At 43.2% G+C, this 20,626-nt stretch overlaps 1 protein-coding gene across 2 annotated transcripts in view; it reads right to left on the bottom strand.

Annotated features, from left to right (window-relative positions):
• Positions 1 to 19,294, bottom strand: part of GUCY1B1 (guanylate cyclase 1 soluble subunit beta 1) — a 47,327-nt gene extending 28,033 nt beyond the window's left edge. The window contains exons 1-4 of one of the 2 annotated variants that reach the window (XM_027116799.1): positions 19,248 to 19,294; positions 18,639 to 18,712; positions 5,617 to 5,717; positions 3,989 to 4,107 (exon numbers count right to left, since the gene is read on the bottom strand). In XM_027116799.1, the coding sequence (XP_026972600.1) occupies positions 3,989 to 4,107; positions 5,617 to 5,717; positions 18,639 to 18,712; positions 19,248 to 19,250 (297 nt within the window). In that variant the 5' untranslated portion in view covers positions 19,251 to 19,294. The remainder of the gene's footprint in view (positions 1 to 3,988; positions 4,108 to 5,616; positions 5,718 to 18,638; positions 18,713 to 19,247) is intronic. The other variant, XM_027116798.1, reaches the window with a different exon arrangement.
• Between the last annotated feature and the right edge of the window lie 1,332 nt (positions 19,295 to 20,626).

The following is a 20,626-nucleotide window of genomic DNA, read 5'->3' as shown; positions in this document are numbered from 1 at the left end:
AGCAAAAGATAATAATTAATTGCAAGGACTATCTACTTTTATCAATAGTCCACAAACTGATGGTTTCATAGGACATTTAACAAAAATCAATTCCAAATTGTGTGATGTCTTTGGAAGAACAATGTTTCTAAAAAGTTTCCTCTAAAACCTATATTTTATTACACTATCCATTTAAGATGTGTAGCTCTTTTCGTGAAAGTCTTGAGGTAGACTAAAAATAGGCATGATGTAAAAATTCTTAAAATGACTTTGAAAATGCACGGGAGAGTGTGTAAGCAGAGCCGGGAATTTGCTATTGGCAGCAAAGCCTTTCAAAGGAGAACTGTCCATTATTCAAGCTGGTAAATTGTTAAATTGTTTAAGTTCACTAATCAAAGGAAATGACAAAATCCATGAGAGAAACAAACATTTTTCCGGAACTAAACTACAGATACTATCTATACAGCATCTCCTTGAGTATAAAATGTGCATAAAGGAACAGAGGTATTATCTGGACAATACAGCCTGGGCCAAATAAAAAGTATACACATAGAACTCAGAATTAACTAATTCTACCATTTGAAGACTCTTTATTGATTGCCTGTTATACGCTGTGCCTGGTACTCAGAAAACTTAAAAATTATTTCAAGAAAAGCAAAAATATGTGTATTTAATAGGGAGTCGCTGTTAATAATGTATCCCACTGAGAGGCCGGGAGAGACAGCCCCCAAGGAAGCCCTCCTCAGAAGGATGGGCGTGGATGAAGGAACCCAGCCTGACGCATGGCCAGTGGTCTCCCGTGGTACAATCTCAGTAGCTATTTTCTTGTTGCCTGAGAGCCTCAGATGGAAATATTAGAACAAACATTTTAAAAGTTTCAATAGATACAAGTAATGTCACTTGTATGTTAATGAATGAACAGTAATATGCCACGCCCGCATGAAGAAAAAATTGGTCTAGAGTGTGTCTATTCGTCTATATTTCAATCTATAATCAATCTCTAAACAAAGTTATATAGCCTCACTCAAAATGGGTTATTATTATTCTTAATAAAAAATTAATCTTGAGCTATTGGGGTATTTGCTTCCTATTTTTGTAAAAACATCAAATATTCATTTTAAAAAATGTTCTTTCATTCCCAGATAAAGTCTGTGATGATACCATCATTAAGAGACTATACACGACCTCTGGCCTCATGGCATTTACATTCCAGCCCCAAACAGGAAATGATCTACCGTGCGAGACCTCCTATGGGTGAGGAAATAGATGTACTGTGAAAACATGAGAAATGTCAGTTCCCTGATTCAAACAGGGTAGAGCCAGGAGAGAGGAGGGGAGCCTTCCTGGAAGAAGTAATTTGACCAGCAGGATGACGAGGACAGGTCCAGCTGAAAAGGACCAGGAACAGTGTTGCAGACAAAGGGAAGAGCAGGCGCAAAAGCTCAGAGGACAGAGAGAGCAAGTTTAAAAAAAAAAAAAAACGTTCTGGAAGAAGTCCTGTTTGGCTGGGCTGGGGGGAGCGTAAGAGGAGAGATAGACGGGGATGTGAGTAGTTTCAATTATTTTAATTGCTTTTTACATTTCCAATGAGCAATTGGGAATCACTGAAGGGTTTAAGCAAGTAACTGATGGGAGGAGATTTATGTGCATTTCAGAAAAGTCACTAGTTATAGAATGGAGAGGAGATGGAGGGGTCACATGCAGAGAGATGGGGAAACCGATCCGTCACTGTATATAATGGTAGACTGTCCCACGGAAGGGTAGGGAAACGAAGAAAAGTGGTAGGATTCTGAAAATTCAGTACTTACGACGTAGAGTCTAAGGATTTAGTGACTGTGTAAAGTCAGGTGGTGAAGGACAAAAATAATCTTTTAACTATCCTTAGAATAAAGCCCAGTTTATCTAACTCTTTAAAGTCTACCGTGAAGAATGTTTTATTATTTTATGTAATGAAGAACGTCAATTTTTAAATGCAAGCTAGGATCTTAAAACAATTTAAGAAAATCAGTTGCTTTATTTCATAGTCAGTTTTACAGAAAAACGGTCCATTTAATTTGTTTGTAATTAGCCTACTCATAACACAAATAGCTACTTTTAAGAAAAGCAGTATGTTGATGTAGCCAATTTGCCATTAAGATATTAATTTCAAAACCAGGAAAAAAAACAATTCAATCAAAAATAGACAATACTGATGAAAACTTTACAGTATTCTAACTTTCCAGTTTCCTCACTGTTCACACTGGCACTAAAAGAAAAAAATAAAATAAAATCGTGTGTAATTTAAAGGTATATTAACTAAAACTGCCTATTGACTTTGAGGAAAACAGACTCAGGACTATTTAAAATAATGCTGCCCAGGGAAAATAAAAGGCATTAACAGCCATTAAGCAAGTCACAAATATTAGTCTTCAGGTCATGTTAAATTTTCTAGTGGCCATGTTTAAAAAAGGAAAAAGAGCCGCGTGAAATAAACGTCAATGATACATTTTCATATAACCCAGCATTTCCAAACTTTCACCATTTCACCATGTAATCAACATAAGCTAGGTACGAGCTATTTGCATTCTTTTCGAAGCCTGGTGTGTTTTACCCAGAGCACGTTTCACAGGCTGAGCGTTCACGTGGAGACCATCCTGCCGGGCAGGGCAGCTCTAGAACAGGAGAAACCTCCGGAGCTGCCCATCCTCTGCTGTCCCACTACACACCTAGCAGTCGGTCACAGTGAGTAAAGGGTAAAAAAAAAAAAAAAAAGTAAACCGTTTGTTGACACAGATGTGGCCACCGACAATGTTAAAATTAAGGGAGAGGAACTGCAACTGAAACTTAGCTGAGGTGACAGCAGTCAACAGAAGTATTAAAAATGGAAATGTATTCAAAACCCCCAAATCCCAAACTACTTGTACATCTCAAACTTTAATCCATGTGAAGTAATCCATTTAGATACAACCTGTTAAAGGTTAATTTAAGTATCTCCTGGCAGCTACTTCGTTTGGAAGTGGCAGCTTTTTCGGACACCAGTAGTTTCGTAAATCCATGGCAGGGACCACAAACCAGCTTCCATCTTGATTTAAGGCTGTTTTTAGTTTATAAGGAAAATGTCACTATGTAAACCACCAACATTTTGATTAAACACTACAGTTCTTATTTTGGCTGTTAAATCAGTAATGCAGCGGATTGCAAGCAGTTTACATTCCCCCCAAACTGGGCTCCGGTTCAGCTAGTATTGCATTGACATCATTTTCCAGCAAGACCTGGCTGCTTTCAGCGGCCAGTTTAGAAACATCCTTTACAAACAACCACATAACATTCAATGTTAACACATTTCAAGAAGAGGGTCTCACAAATGCCTGTGCTTAAAATAGGGCAGTCAATCCCAAAATAGTCTCCCACCTAATGTGTCATTTGCTAGTATAATAAAAAAATAATAATAATAAGGTAATTTTAACAAGAAGACAAAGGCCTTTGACGTCATTATTTACCTTTGACTTCACCTGAGACTGACTTTGGACGATTTCCTATTTTCCTCTCCAGAGTAGATTGACTAATATGTAACCGGCAGCAATGATTCTCAAACTTGTTTTGGTGGCAGGCACTTTCTCCAAAACAGCGAGCTTCAGGTAGAACATCACAGATACTGATACACTCTTTAATTACGCTATGCAAACTCGGAGTGACTTGCAAGTAGAAAGTAAGCCCACGTTATATACATAAAACCACAGCTACTAGCACAAAGAACTATTTTTAAAAAGGCAGCTGCAAAGATCACAACATGTTGAGTCTTTCAGAGACCACTGCTTTACAACTTAAGTATTCAGCATCAGTACCAAAAATTAAAGGAAAAATGCTAAAATGTATTCAAGACCATCCAATAATTATTATTTTACGTGAATTAGGAAAAATGTCACTATGATTCCATTTCAGTAGTTAGACACTCATCCAGCTGGCTGAATAAAAGGATTCTAGAGACTACATTGGAAAATCAAAACCTCCAGGACCTCAAACTGCTCACCTGCAGAAATTCTCTGACATTAGATCCCAGCACACGCAGGATTGTGTCATAACCAGATTCTTGACAAAAGACGAAAAACATCTTCCCAAACATTTGGAGGATTTCTCCAGCATTGAGATCTAGTTTATAGATTTGAGAGGCAACAGAAAGAAAATATATTAGAGACGGAAAATTGTTAGTGGGAGGAATGAAGACAAGTGCATAATAAAAACTGTTAAATATCCTCAATTTCTGTGCAGAGTGAACAGATCACAGGAGAAACATCTGGCCAGGAAAATACAATGAAATCTGAGAAGACAGCGTATTGACGTGTTAACAGGGTAAGTCTGTACTTACAGCAGAGCAGTTTCTCAGCTTGCATGACAAAATTTTGAGCTTTTTTAAACTTATACTTAAGGTATAACCTACTTTTTCCAAACAAATACAGAAGGATCTTGAAAATCATCAAGAATGCACATGATAATACTGTGGTGCAAAATTATTTTTCTTTATATAAATATCCATATTTAATAACTCGGTTGCATATAGTATGTACCCTAAGACCCTGTGTTTTTCTTAATATTCAATTATTAATATTTCCTAAAATTTAAAATTTTTTCTTAATATCAATTTTAATCACTATTTTATCCAACACAGATATGCAACAATTTATTTCACCAATGCCTGCTTGTTCAAAATGTAGGCTTTTCCAATTTTTGATAATGTAAGTAACTCTGAAATGAAAACACCCATAAATCTTAATGTTAAGAAATCTAATCATTTCTTTAAGAAAAATTTCTAAAGGATTTGAACATTTTTTAAAAGATTTTGACTGATGATGCAAAATTATTCTCGGAAAAAACTCTTATCTTACCAACAGATTTTAAATGTGCACCATTTCCTCCTTAACTCTACCCTTGACTACACTAGATATTTTTTTTAATTGCCAAATTTGTATAAAAATTATTTCACATTTGTGTCAATTCTGATTACCAATAAGGCAAGATATTGTTCTTATTATTAACAATTTACCATACTTCTGTTTTTGGTAATTCTTGTATCCTGCAAAAGGTAGCACTTGCTCTTCTAGCTGTATTTGACAAAGCCAAAAACCATGCATCTAGTCTATCCGACCTGTAGCCTAGCTGTAAGTTAAGTGCCACGAGGATGCGAGATACTACTCTGAGAACAACATTTTTCCCATGAAGTTTTTTTTTTTGGACTTTGCCTTCCTTGCATGAGTTTTGCCTGATGCAGACCTCAGTTTCTTGTTTCTTTTACCAATACCCAACAAAACCTGTGATTACAACAGAGATTTGGAGATAATATTTTCTTTATTCTACATTTTTGAAATTACTGTGCTGTTGACATGGCAACATTAAATTATTATGTTATTAACTTATTACATTAAGTATCAATACTTTTTTTCCCTCCTCAACACATGGCTTTTTGTGGGGAGGGGCAGAGAGCTCCTCTCTTCTCTAAAGAGTCTGTAAAAAGAGCAATGGGACTCAGTGTGGCCCGAGGCTAACATTACACGTGACTGTGCCCCAGTGGGGCTGGGCAGCACGCGTCCTGCGCAGCTCAACCGCGACCTTGGGCCACGCATGCCTTTGGACGTCTACGGTGGCGAGTCACATTTAACTTACTGAGGACTTTGCTTGCGGCAGCAACCAGATCATATGTTTTAGAATCTTCGTATATTATTCGGACAAGAAACTGCCCTTCTTCATCTAACTGTGCCTCTCTTCTAGAAAACAAAAAGAAGACAGACAAATAAAAGAACAGCTACAATGATCATATAAGAAATGGCTGCATATCTGGAACAGAATTTACTTTTGGCAATCTGGTTAAATCAGTGACAGGTACCTAAAAGTCTAGTGATTGCAAAGATCTTACTTCACATCCCCCCTCCCCAAATTAAAAATGATATATTTAAGTATGTTTTAACAAGATTAACATTTGTATAGTACTCTAATGCCCAATACCATGCCTGATATTAAATATGATCACGAAATAACTTTTGGTGAAATTAATAGGCAGCAAATATGTGTTGAGTCCCTCTATGTGCCAGGCACAGTTAGAGGCACTAGGGATACAGCCTTTAGTAGGAGAGAGTACCAACCTCTTGGAACAAATGTATTCTAGGAGGGGAGACAGAAGGGCATAAAATTAAGATAGAACTAAGATATACATACATATACATACACACACACACACACATATAATAATGGCAAGTAGTTTGGAGAAAAGTAAAACTGGGCAAGGGGGTAAGGGACTCAAGTACGACAGCCGGAAGCATCACTGAGAAGCTGGCAATGGAGTCAAGTGCAAAGCATGCCTGCAGGGAGCCCTGAGCAGCCTGGGAGCCCCGGACGGGGGAAGAGTAGGTGAGAGCGCTGGCAGGGGCAGCCCAGGGCCTTGGAGGAGGAGCAGAAGCTTCAGTGAGGGGACGGATCCTAGGGCTGCACTGAGCATGGATGGAAGGCATATAGGACGGAGCAAGGTCACAGCAAGGTCAGAGCAAGGTCAGAGCAAGGACAAAGACAGAAAGGTCATAGCAAGGTCACAGCAAGGACAGAGCAACATCAGAGCAAGGACAAAGAGAGGACACAGGAAAGGCATAGCAAGGACAGAGCAAGGTCAGAGCAAGGTCAGAGCAATGCCACAGCAAGGACAGAGCAATGTCACAGCAAGGACAAAGCAAGGTCACAGCAAGGACAAAGAGAGGACACAGCAAGGACAGAGCAATGTCACAGCAAGGTCAGAGCAAAGACAGAAAGGTCATAGCAAGGACAGAGCAAGGCCACAGCAAGGAGACCAGGTTAGAGGCCACCGGGACATTCAGGCGAGAAAGGCCCGTGACCTGAGTTGGGGTGAAAGCAGTGGAGGGAGGGAAGTGGCCCAGATCCTGGTGTACAAGAAGGTTCCACGTGGCTCACCGATGAAATGGACGCAGGACGTGAGAGAAGGGAAGGACACAAGGATGACACTGAGGTTTTGGCCGGAGCAGCCGGAAGGATGTTGCCACCAGAGGCTGAACTGGGACAGACGGCTGGCCGTGGACCAAGGGGTAAGGCCCGGAGCTCTGTATTAAACACGTGAAGTTTGAGGTGCCCGGTGGACAGGTAGCATCGTCCACCAAATCCTCAGCGTGTTAAGTGCAGTAACTCAAAATACACGCAGGATTAGTGACAGGAAATCACAGTTGTCAGTTAAATAGTGGTCATGGTTATATATTCATTTTGATGGGATTTAGCTTGTTTTTCTCAAACTAGTGCCTAAACGGGAGGAGAAATCCATCGTTCAAAACACTGCCTGCCCTGGAAGAGCGCAGCCGAGGTCCCAGACACCCCGTCCACATGAGATGCACAAAAACGGGCGGCTCGGGGAGAACGTAACTGGGTGACGTTTCACCACATCGCGGGGTGGGGGGGTGCTCCTCCGCACCGCCTGGCAGCCTCCTGCCTTCTGCCCCTCGGAAGTGGGGCTGCCACAGTAGCCGCCCGTGGCTGTGACACCAGTGTCTGCTCCAAATGGCAGCACAGCTTGGGTCCAGGGAGGATGGACATTTCTTCAAACACCCTGTGTTCTTCAGAGCAGTCCAATTATTTGCCTGCGGTTACGCGTAACAGTGCACGTGGGGGGAAGAGCATGATTTTGGTGGGCACGAAGACGTGAATTTCAGAGCCCAGGATTTCCTAGTCGAATGAACTTGGACAAATCACATAAAGCATGTGAGCATTAAAACCCCTCTCTCTCAGGGGAAAGAAGGATTGGGAGTTTGGGGTTAGCAGATGTAAACTATTATATACAGAATGAATAAACAACAAGGTCCTGCTGTAGAGAACAGGGAACTATATTCAATATCCTGTGATAAACCGTAATGGAAAAGAATAGGAAAAAGAATGTATATATGTGTAGAACTGAATCTCTTTGCTGTACAGCAGAAATTAACATTGTAAATCAACTACATATACTTCAATAAAATTGTTTTCTAAAACCCTTTCTTCTACAATGGGAGAAATAATATACCCCACCTTCCACAGCTGTAGTGAGATGAAGAGTGCAAAAGTGTGTTCTAAGCCGCTGAAGCATTTTATGTATATAACTGATATGTATAACTGATGACCGCAGCGCTTGCCATGCCTAAAACCAAAGAGCTACATACAAGCTGTGAAACTCTCCCCTTGGCCGAACATACGCTGCTGTTAAGTGAAAGGAACACATCTTCAAAACTGCAAGTCTTTTTAATACCAAAAGTCAGTGAAATATTCCCAAATCATGAAAATAGAATGTAAAAACACTTACTTATCTTTTGATAAATGCTACTGTGTAACTTACACATTCTAATTTCTAACTGTATAAAAATATAAAGTATATGAAATGAAAAACCTAAAACAATCCTCCACTATCCTGAGACAACCACCGCTGGTATTATATTCAGGTTGCTTAGGCTTGAAAATAATTGCGTATATAACACACACCAGATCATAATGCTTTAAAGCCTCCTTTAGTGACTTAACTGTTTGACGGACATCTTTTCATGTCAATAAATATACCTTTCTATACCTTGACTACATAAAATTGCATTGGTTAGGCACACTGAAGTTTTAGTAGATATTAAATTCCTTTTATTTTTTCACAAGTCCAAACAAAATGTTGTGATGAATATCTTTGTAGCATTATTTATACGTCTATGTAAAAATTCTAGATTTAGAGTTAAATTAAATTCTAATTTATACTAGAATAAATTCCTAGGAAAGAAATTACTGATTTGTAGGATACGGAGAGTCTAATTTTTCTCATTTTGTCACTACCATTTTATTATGGAACAGCATTGGTCTTCAGATTGGAATTCTGAAGCCTCTGATTTAGGGCCTTCTACTAAAATATAAATAAATTTTAATTAAATATATAATAAAGGACAAATTAACTCATGCTCTCACTATGCCCTATTCTTTTTCTTCCAACTGAGATAAATCAAATGACATAAGTTTTTGTAATGAACTCAGTTTCTCAGAAACAGTCACCAATTCATAACCGTTAAACAGAATACAAAGTTCTTTTGCACAAAATAGAGAAATGGCCATTTCCCTAGAAATCCCCTAACCATGAGTCAATGCATTCCCTCTTTTCTTTCTCTTGCTTTAATAAAATAAGCGCCCGTATCTTTTAAGCTTTACTTCCTGGAATAATCAGCCCAACATGCTCCCAGGAGGGAGGCTGAGATATAAATTAAACAGCAGTACATGAAAGGAAATAATCGTCTTCTCAAAAATCTCACACTGAATTCCAATAAATTATTCAAAATGATTAGAATTCCTTATTTACATTTGTCTTAGAAATCTTTGGGAACTCTGGGTCGCCCTTTGGGTCCTTTTCCCCCTGGGGGACGAGTCTTGCCACAAATAACTGAACACTATTACGCTCCAAGCCCTTTCTGAGCACTTTTAATATATGAATGAACGAAACAGATGAAGATTCCTGCCTTCAAAGAGCTTTACATTTCAGGAGATGGAAACAAACAACAAGCATGTATCATTATATTCTTGTATTATCATATTTATATATTATGTTTACATAATATATATGCACATTTTATAATTTATTATGAGGTGATAAATGCTACAAAAAAAAGGAGATCAGGATAAACGGGGGAGGGGAGGGCAGCGGAGGAGGGGCAGTATGCAAGGTTAAGCAGTGACCACAAGGGCTTCCTGAAGCTACCTCTCAGCAAAGGGTCCAGAGGCAACACTTTTACCTCGGGGACCTCGTCTCTCTGGACCCAACGCACGTCGTTCTGCAGCCCATTCTTCAGACTCTTCCCTTTTCGGGGTAAAAGCTAATTGGAGATACTGCAATCACTTACCGACGACTGGTCTGCTCCATTACACTGAACAGGAGAATTTACAGAGCCAAAGCAGCCATACCCCAAAATTAATTTCTGGCAACATGGCCACTGGAGCCAGTAGACATTCTGAGTGAGTGTCTCTCAATTCTCAACACTGCTTTTCTTCTAACTCTGAGGTAAACTTAGGTTCGTTCAGACTCTTTGTGTCAAATGTTTCGGCCTCCAGAGAGCACAGTCGTGATAACAATAATCTCTCAGTTGTACCTGTTCTTTGAGGGAAGAAAATGTTTTTTCACCAGCTACCTGAAATCACAGAGGGTGACCAACAAATGAAAGAAAGGCTGGGAAGTAAGCTACTATTCGGATTACATAAACACCGTACATGATTCAGGTAACATCCCCTTACACTTCTCTATCCCTCATTTTGTCATCCCATAACTTTCAAGGTTTTTTTCCTCCTTAAAAGCAAAGTAAAGGATGACTCAAATGTACACATACAACATTTCTAACAATATCTGATTTATTTCCTTGATATGTAGAATTCCTTTCGTGCTTAAATTACCCAAATTCAGCCATGCACACGACCAAATTTTCTGGACTCATTCATTATTCAGAGTATATTTTTGGGGCAGCAATTTTGTTTAGAATGTTGCGTTACACAAGACAATTATATAATTCCCCGTTATTTAAATTACATGCGGTTTGCATGTGAGAAAAACACAGGCTTCTCTGAGAAACATGATTGAAAATTTTCCCCAAAATGAAACACTTTGGACATGTTTTTTTTTTTTTCCCCAATAATTTTTAGCTGACAAAAAAGACCATATCAAGCCATAGGCAAACTGGATTAAAATGTATTCAACGCTGTTCATCTATCAAATGGCAACCGATGAAACACTATCATCAAATATCTTGCTGTGTGTGTGATTACACTCTGTTGTTTCCCATTATGACTGTAACGACCCCCCGGATAAACCCAGACGACTACAGTCTCCCACTGTTTCCAAACAGTGTGACTGACCGTAGTTTGTGTTATCTTTCCCTGTACACTTAACAACTGTGTTTGGTGGTTAAGCATTAGATCTTTCTACTTGGATCCCTGAAAGAGGTCAGCAGACAATAATAAATATTTAGAGAAGGTTTAGTTTTAAGTTTGCCTAGGTGAGGTGGGGTGAGGTAAAAAGGCGCTTTCCTTGACCACCAAGTAAACCCAGATGGAAAGAAGCTCAAGTGCTTTCAACCCAGGTCACAGTCTCGCCTTGCACACGCCGGAGAGGAAGGACCCCACACGCACTGCCCCGCGGATGGGCGCGCTCGCCTCTCACAGGCAGAACCGCGCCACCTGGGGCCGTGCTCATGGCAGACGAATCTAGGGAGAAGGCCTCCCACATTCGACGTCCCGAACATCTAACTGACAGCAGTCAGCAGCTGAAGACGACGAAGGCGGGAGGACGAGGACACGGCGAGTGGAAGAAGCAGGGACAGCGCAGGGAGAGGTTTCCACTCAGCATCCAAGCAGTTAAGCTAAGGTTGCACTTAGTGTGCCGCTTAGCGGATAGGATTTATTGCCTCAGACAGCCAAACCCAAACAGGCGCCACCTCTCCCAAGAGCTTTAAAAATAAAGCTCTAACCTGCACCTGGAAACAAAACCAGAAATAACTCTTCTATACATGTGTAGCCATACGAAGTATTTGAAAATTGAGTCTGTATACGTGAAAAAAATGTTCCCAGTAGCAGTTCATTTCCTACTTACTTTTAGAGGTGGCTATTCGTTGGAATTTAAACCAATCATTTATTTACACAAATTACCTTTCCCCAAAAGGGTCGCAGCTATTTTTATTATGGTGGGGGTTTTATGGTTTTGTTTTTTTAATCACTGGTGCCTAACCCAGATACCTGGATTAGAGCATGCACTCTGTGAATGTGTGCATGTTTGAAAAGAAGTGAATGAATGAATTAAATACATTTCCCTCCACGTGTTTCCAAACTCCCTACCAAAAATCAAACAATCACACGTTACCGGCAGAAGTTCAGAGTTTCTTTTCAAACTTGGGAATTTTTTTATTTAAAGTTGTCAGAAATATCCAGGCAGCATTTCTCACAACTCCATACCTACGGAGATATTCCTTATCTTCAAAATGTGAATGTACAAAACTGAATTCATATTCTGACACTGAGCTCCTGCTATTATTATACACCTTTCAAGGAAGTTTAGGATACTACAGAGACTGCTGGCTAGTAGGTAAAGAAGCTTCCCAACGAGGTACGAAAACGGGAATTCTTAGATGGGACAGGCTGAACACGGGAGTTTCAAAATAAGGTCTGGTCTCAGGCAGAAAAGATCAACACATGTCAAACGATCAACCTGACCAACGACAGCTCCCAGGGGTGCAGATCCTGTAAAAACCATTATCCCAGCACATGCTGTATTAAAGACAGCACGCAGATATCGTCGTGACGACAGATCCTAGGACGGTCCATTTCAGTGAGAGGTTAGGACGTTCAGGGCTGGGTTGTGTCCATCTGGTATTAAAATTAAAACCTCCCACCACAGAACAAGGCAATTACGATGTATGACACCTGAAAATTAAAATTTTACATCCCTTTATTCGGAGCGGCTGTGAAGCATTAACTACCTCTCCATTTTCAACAGCACAATCGCCAGTTCCCAAAGTCTGCATCCCCAAAGGAGAGACTAGTTGAGGGCGTTTGGAGGAGAGAGGCCTCCTGCTTGGACCCCCTTCCAGTTGGTGAAGGTCAGTCCTCTCAAGCCAGTGTCTTCACTCATCCAGGCCCTATAAATGGTGACAGTCACGTTCTCACAAGTGACACGGATTTAGACAAAGTACCACTCTGGATACATCATGGTATTTTTTTTCTGGCTGTGTCCAGCTTGCCGTGAGACAGCCTCCTAAGTAAACTGCCCCAGCTCTGGAAACACAATCACAAACATCTCAAAGGAGCTCTCGGCAGCAGCTTCATCACACCAGAGTCCCTCAGCCCTGTGTGTCCTTGACCCTGAGCACAGCGGCCCAGAGCGCTTCCAGAACTACATAAACTGCTCAGAATTTCTGAGGCTCTGATTTTCTTTAGTAGAGGTCCTGTTCCTGAATAAAACCGCCTGTAAAAACATAACAGCCACAAGCACCTGGCAAGCACGTGAAAACAAAAACAAAGATGGTAGTAGTAACGCACACATATGTTGCCCATTTCCTTGCTAAACTGTCTTTGGAAAATCGGAAAGGAGAAGCTCCTTAAGTCCTTGTTTGGGGAAAAGCACATAATATGATCATTACAAGCCTATCTGGGTCCAAATCTCTGCTCTGATGATTGACAAATGAGTGGCCTGAGGCAGGCGTTTAAAGTCTTGAAGACTCAGTTCCCTTATTTATGAAATAGAACAAATCTATCTTCTATGGTGGATGTGAGGATTAGGTGAGTTAACAGGTACAAAGCTTTTAGGACCACTACTGTGGAACATATGGTAAGTGTCCAACACGTATGAGCTGTTCCATTCAACACTGAAGGTCCTGGTGAGCATCCTCATCTGGTTTTTAAATTTAATTTCAGCATCACAAACGTCTACTTACAGTCTATGATACGGACTTTAAACAGCACCTCTGAGACACTTGCTAAAGGATTCAATCTTGCCCTGAATCCAACCCAACAGTGTCTTGGGGTTTATGAAACTGGTAATCCAACAGCAGTGTTCTTAATCCTTTTATTATATCCATGTGTGAACGCTGACCCTCCCAAAAAGAGACGTTATAATTTACTGCTACATCTTCTGCCTTTGTTAATATCAGAAATGCCCATCTCAACGGAGCTTATATTTTATTAAATAGTAGTTGAAGATGTCACCATTCTGACATAATAAATCCTGGTTACAGAAAAAAAATATTAAGTGTGATGAATATACATGTGCTCTATTCTCTGGAAATTAAAAAATGAAAGATAATTCATATATATATTATAGATAGATAGAGAGAGAAAGAAGGCTTCTGCTAGTTACAGATGCTAGACTTTAGTGAGATAAGACAGCTGTTCATCAAATAATACTACAAATAAGTAATTATAAACTTGTGCATGTTCTATGAAGGAAAAGTACAGCTGTGGAGGTGAAAGAGGTCTTCCCTTAAGAAGTAAGATTTGTCTTGCCATCTCAAAGCTGGGAAGTATTTCCATTTGCAGGACAGAGTGAGGCATGCGGAGAGAGACCCTACTGAGCACAGGTGTCCTCCCTCCTGGACGGGAAAGGCCAGCCTGGCTGAGGAACTGACCCCCGGCCCATGAGGGTGCTGAGAGTAAGCGGGCCGTGTGGACTGAAAGGTCCCACGTTTGGGTGATCTGAAGACTGACCACAAAGACTTTCAATAGAGGAACAAATCATTCTGCAATTTACAAGTACACCTAATCCATACATCATACACCTTAAACTTACACAATGTTATGGGCCAATTACATCTCAATAAAGCTGGAAAACAAATTGAGGTAGAAAGGCCTTTCTTATTTCAAATGGGTATTGTGGCACTCATGTGAAATTAAAGAGGAAAGGACTTTGGAAATTTTAAACAGCTTTTATAATAAAAAGTACTGTTAATATTTTAAGACCTACTTGAGCGAGAATATAGGAAGGTATAGAAATTGAATTATATCGCCTCAGGAATAGGAAAATCTGATTAAAACATGGCAAAATGTGGTCCACTATTTGGTTTTAATTTGTTTTGACAAAATGATTAAGAGCATATGGAAGCAACCTAAGTGTCCATTAACAGAGGAATGGATAAAGAAGATACGGTAGATATACACAATGGAATATTACTCAGCCACGAAAGAGGACGGAATGATGCCATTTGCAACAACATGGATGGACCTGGCGGGTATTACGCTTAGTGAAATAATGCACTACAGAAAATGAAAGACAGATACTGTATGTTACCACGTATATATGGGATCTAAAAAATGAAACAAACTAATTACTGATTTTTTAAAAGAGCATATGCTGCATCTTCAAATAACAGCACACTTAGAGGGACGTGGCATGTGGATTCAACGGATTACTCTTACGTAGGCGGAGCTGGGGAAGGGACGAGCTGAAAAACTGGATCTAGAGTGAAAATCGTTAACAGCTACCATTTATTAAACAGTTATTTATCGAGAACTGTGTTGAGCGCTTTACAGGCATCATTCAACATATGACAACCCCATGAAGTAGTTATTATCTGTTTCCTTGTAGAGTTGAGTCCTGGAGAGTTTAGGCAACTGGGAAAGTCGCATAACCAGCTTACAGCCACGTGTTTGCTTATATGAACTATAATGATCAATTCGTGATTAGCAAATTCAAGTAGATGCATTCGTTTCAAAACTGGAAGATCAGAATATGCTATCCAACAGCCAAATGCTTCCATGTTTGAGTTACAGGCAGAAAAATCAAGATATAATGAGATTAGAAATATCCTGATACCGCTAGACTCGAGCTGAAAGCAAGGATGATGTCAAACATTTTCCCATGCTCACTGCCCGAGCACTAGACTGTGCTCCTTAAAACTAAGCTTAACTAGAGAATGGAAGCAGGTTTGAGTCACTGAATGAAAAAGTACGCTGCCCTGCTACAGATAAATCTGCCAACACATACCAAACACGTCTGCGTTCTTTCCACAGGGAAGTAATCATCTTCCTGGCGGCCTTCTAAAGGAACACACTCCAATATTTATCAACTAACAGTGTCATTACTCCACTTGCAAATCACATACCAAGATGTTGGACCCAGTAATTTGATGCAAAGCGAGCGCAGCCAGGGCCGACGGCAGGGTGACAGAGACGGTCATCAAATCCAGTATTTAGGCGCTTTTCTAATACGTATATCCTGACTTGATGTTCTTCCTGAAATGGTGACCGATATTTCTCATCCCTTAGGACCCACGGCTCCCAGAAAGGGCCGTCTCAAAACTGAAGGGACGCCAACACAGCAAGATCTGAGGTAGATCCAGAGGTCCCTTTGACTTCTTTTACATGTATTTATGGTCTAGATCAGAGGCGCAAACTACAGTCTCTGGGTCAAACCTCAACCAACACTGGTTTCTGCTCTTTGGGGATCTAAGAGTGGCTTTTCCATTTTTTAAGTGGTTACCCTTCAATGGTTACACAGGTACGCATAATATCATCAACATTGACTCGTGGCCTGCAGCACCTAAAACATTTACTATTCCGCCCTTTAAGGCAAAGTTTGCTGACCCTCAGTCTTGACCATTTTTCATTTTCTTCCAAAGAGGAATTTAAAACTGTTGTGAAATGGTTATATTGTTGGTAACGGTGTAAGTGGGTACGGAGTTTACAATGAAGCATTTCTGGCTCTAACCCACTTAGGATTTTCTGTCTGGAATCTGTTACTCAGGATTTTACTTGTCCTTAAATGTTTGGCATATACTTTCTGAAGAAGGATGGATGGCCACTTCCTCCTCAACCAAAACAGTATTCTATGAAATTTTATAAACGTCAATTTAGACAGTTTCTCACAGAGCAAAACGGAAGCTACAGGAGACTGGAATTTACTGAGACAAAAACGTTTTCTTTCATATATTCAGTTTCCATAAAAAGGTAAACCTGAAAGTATCTTGGACCAGTGACTGCAGCAACCCTCCCTGGAGCAGATGGTGAGGTCAGAGGAGGACTCAGCATCTCCAGGGAGCATTTTAAACTTAAACCCTGCCAACCTCTCCTGTCCTGCCCTCCGGCAGTGAGAATCTCTAAATACTCCTCCAGGGAGCACACGGTGATCCCTCAGGGGTCCTGACAGTGAGCTGTTCTGAGGTCCTCCATGCAGGGAGCTCAGCAAGGTTCTCTCGTCCAGATACTACAGCATATCCAAGACGAGATGGGCTCCCCCCAAGAGGGATGCTGAGACAAAAGAGAACCCAACTTAACACCTGGATTGCCAACACTAGTATAACCAATGGCATTTCTCTTGCAGGGGCACACGATCCTTGAGGTCATTTTGTAGGAAAAAGATCCATGATTTGCTTCACTTTACCAGAAAAAAAAGATGTTTTGTATGATTTAAATTATTAGCACTTAAACAGATGAAGGATACTGCTTGATGCTACTTAAAAATAAATTCATGAGTTAGACGATATTGATGTTTAATTCAAAATTAATACATTTTTTAAAGGAAAATGAAACAACATTCTTAGCGCGATTTGGTAGAGTTAAGTTCTCACATCGAGGGGATTTGTAAATTTTTAGATATTTTTTTACCTTCTCTGCGGAAAATACGGCCAACATAAACAAATCACTCGATACTTTAATTTTTACATTTCCGACACATTTCTCTATGAGGTATGATTTTTCATTTCTGTATTTGACAGTGATTGAAACTGATAATGGGTAAGACACACGTTCTAAATCCAATAAACATACATAAGACTGTTTCACCACAATAGCCATCCTGTGCTCTCAAAATTCTAAACATATTCATTGCCATCGCACATCCACCGGGAAATTTGGGGACTTCTAGCTTACGGATGAGACATTACCACGTGGGAGATATATATGGTGCTTTCATACCTTCACAGAGAAAGCGGCTTAAAAACAATCCTACACTGAGGTTACATCTGTTTAACATCTTCTCTTGATGCCTGCTTTCTCTATAACTCTGTCTACGAAGAAACATAAAAATTATGAAGGTATTAATAAGGTGGATAGAAAGTTCAAATCCCAAAGTAAGCTTTAGTGCCTAGATTCTCATTTGATGGAACCACGTAACTCTCAAATCCCCACTTCTCTTTATAATAAGTAGATGTGCTCCGTGGGCAACATAAGTGGCTTATGGAACCTGAAACAATGCTCAAGGGTACAGACCCGAGGGGAGGAAAAGTTGCATTCTACTGCTTAGTATTTAATCCTGGGCATTTCCTCGGAAACAGATCTGTAGAAGAAATCACTATCGCGGAACTGCATGATAGAGCCTGCTGGCATTCACTGCCACTAGCTGTAATACATTTAGGAGCATACAGCATAAAGCATCACCTACGTGACGCAACAGAAGGAAATCCGTGAGCACAGGCAACGAGAGTGAATAACAGTAAGGTATTCTCTGCCCACAGGGGAAAACACCCTCTCTCCCTCTGGTTGCCTGTGGCAGTCGCACTGCTGTCCCAGGATGCAAATCCAGATAGTACTGGGTGTCGGTGTGGCGACTTGGCTGCGGTCATCCATACACGTTACACGCAAATTTCACCAGAGTGAGAGGAAGAAAAGGAGAGAGCGCTGCTGGACTGCAACGCTCAGGGGTCCACAGGGACGATGCCCCGGTCGCTGCAGCAGGTCTAAACTCCCAGTGGCTGCGGTATTTCCGCGCACGTGCAGAGCACTGAGCTCACAGCTCTGGACAGAAACTAGGGTGCCCTCCTACCGCTGACAGCCTTCACCACAGCAGAAACCAGACGTAAAAGACCGGGGTGGCGGGTACGGGAGAGGCGGGGGGCGGGAGAGGTGTCCCTTCGTTTCAGGGGGAAAAACGCGCTCGGCTCACAGCTGCTCAGAAGGGAGTGTCCGCAGCCCGGAAAAGCGTCCCTGCCGCGCGTGCCTGCGAGGTGTGCAAAGGGCCCGCGAGCCGGTCTCGGTCCGCTTGCGAGGCCCCGTCATCCCCGGGGCCTCTCCACTTGGGAGCCGCCGGGGCGCGGACAGCGCGTTCCCACGCCCGCCGGGGCGGAGGCCGCGCGGCCCCGGGCTCCTTCCCGCCCGCCCCTCCCGGCCGGCTCCGAGCGTGGGAGCGCGGCGGCCCCGGGCAGGAAGCGGGGCGGCGGGCACGCACTTACTTGATGTCCTCCCACACCTCCGGACCGTAGTTGCGGATCACCAGCAGCTCCAAAGCGTGATTCACGAACCCGTACTGCGGGGCCAAGGAGAGCCGAGCGTCAGGGACCGGCTGCGGGGCAAGGCGCCGCGCCCGCTACCCCGCCCCCAGCTTCTGCCTCCTCCGCCGATGCTCGGCCGGGGGGCGCGGGAGCGGGGGAAGGGCGGCCCCGGCGCCGGCCGCGCGCAGAGCCCTTCGGTCACCGTGCTCCCCACCCCCAGGCCGCCGAGAAGTGCTGGGCCTCCGGAGGGGGCGCGAGCCCGCCCCCTCCCCGGCCGCCGGCCGCCTGAGACGGGCGCCCCCCGCCTCGGCCGCGCGCCCCCTGCCCGAGCTCGGGAGGCCGCGCGCACCCTGCCCGAGCTCGGGAGGCCGCGCGCGGTGTGGACTCCGGGAAGCCGGACACCGGTCGCCCCCGCCGCGACCCCGGCCGTTCCGGTCTGCCGGCTCCGGACGCCGGCGAGCCGCCAGGCTGCCCCGGGTCCCCGCGCGTCCGCGGCGCTCGGCCGGTCCCCTCGGCGGCCAGGCCCCACCGGCCGGCGGGACGCGCGGCCCGGGCGCCGAGAGCACTCACCATGATGTCCGCGCCCGCTCGGCCGAGCGACCCAAGCGGCGGCGCCCGGCGCGCCCCGACGCCGCCCCCGCAGCGCCAGCGCGCCGAGCCCCCGGCTGCCGCCGCCCCCCGCCTCCCGACCAATCCGCGGCCGCGCAGCGCAGGGAATTCGGTGTCTGCGGTGCCGCCCCTCCGGCTGACGAGCTTTCGTTTGAGGCCGCGGCAGGGACGGCGGAGCAGCCGCAGCGGCTCCGCGCACCAATTCTGGGGCGGGGAGATGCAGCTGCTGCGTCCTCCCACCAAACGTGTTCTTATGCAGAGGTCTGCCCCGGGGGGGAGCACCTACTAATAAGGAGGGGTGTGTGCGTGTGTGTGCAGACTAAGGAGGGTGTGCGTGTGTGTGTGCGTGTGTGTGTGCGCAGACTGAGGGTGGGCGTGTGCAGACTAAGGGTGTGCGTGTGTGTGTGTGTGTGTGTCTATCTTGCAACGCACACGTCTTGAAAGGAATACGCCCTCGTGGCCAGCATCCTCCTGTTTAGTGTAGTGCTGCAGATAAACGTTTCCTCTGTGGCTTGTGCCCTCAACATCGTTTATAGCAAACTGAAAGCTAGTAAGACTGCGCTCATCACGTTTCACTTTTCGTCAGTGAGACTAGTTGAGAGAGCTAAAATTGTCAGTAACATGGTTTGGATGAGCATCGTGTCAACCAGACCTGCCCGTTACTCAACTGCCCTGCCAGGTCCAGGGGGCGCTGGACTCCATCCGGGTGGGACACCTGACCCCGCACCACAGCCAGGAGCCACGACTCCAGGGAGTCCGCAGCTGGCCACAATTTGGCCTCTGTTGCACTTTCTCCGAGGGAACTGCTGAACTGGAAAAGGCCGGGTACCAAACGAGCAGACTTTTAATTAATCTACTTCCGGTCTCCGTTCTACCAGGCACTTAGGTTAGTTACTGCCCCGAGCTCTACCGCGGGGAGAAGATGACCGAGCAGGAACTGTCTGCTGGTTAACACTCTGTGCCCGAGATGCACGGACACGGTTGACTAGTGTTAGGTCAAGAGTGAGGAAGGAAAGGCAAGCCGTGCTTCCAGGCACCAGTCTCACTGGAGCCAAGAAGCCAGGATGAGATTCTATGAGGAGAATAGAGAAAAATGTCAAAGCAATAAAAATTGTACTGGCTTCTGTAGCCAGAGACGGATGTTGAAACGTAATTGACACAGAAATGCTATATAGCAGACAAATAAGACAACAACCTATAAAAGTACTAATTTCTATCACTAATGGTGGATTTTTAAAATAAGTTAGAGGCTTTCATACCTTATATAATTATTAAAATATTAAACTGTTATTTAATATTAACTACAAATTTTTAACCATTAAAATAGCCCATTACTCTAT

This window comes from Aethalodelphis obliquidens, unplaced genomic scaffold (assembly GCF_003676395.1).
Source record: "Aethalodelphis obliquidens isolate GAN/ISIS:26980383/991018 unplaced genomic scaffold, ASM367639v1 scaffold17, whole genome shotgun sequence".
In the NCBI taxonomy this organism is placed as follows: Eukaryota; Metazoa; Chordata; class Mammalia; order Artiodactyla; family Delphinidae; genus Aethalodelphis; species Aethalodelphis obliquidens.
The sequence above is the reverse complement of the archived record's forward strand: the minus strand, read 5'-3'. Positions and strand labels throughout refer to the sequence as shown.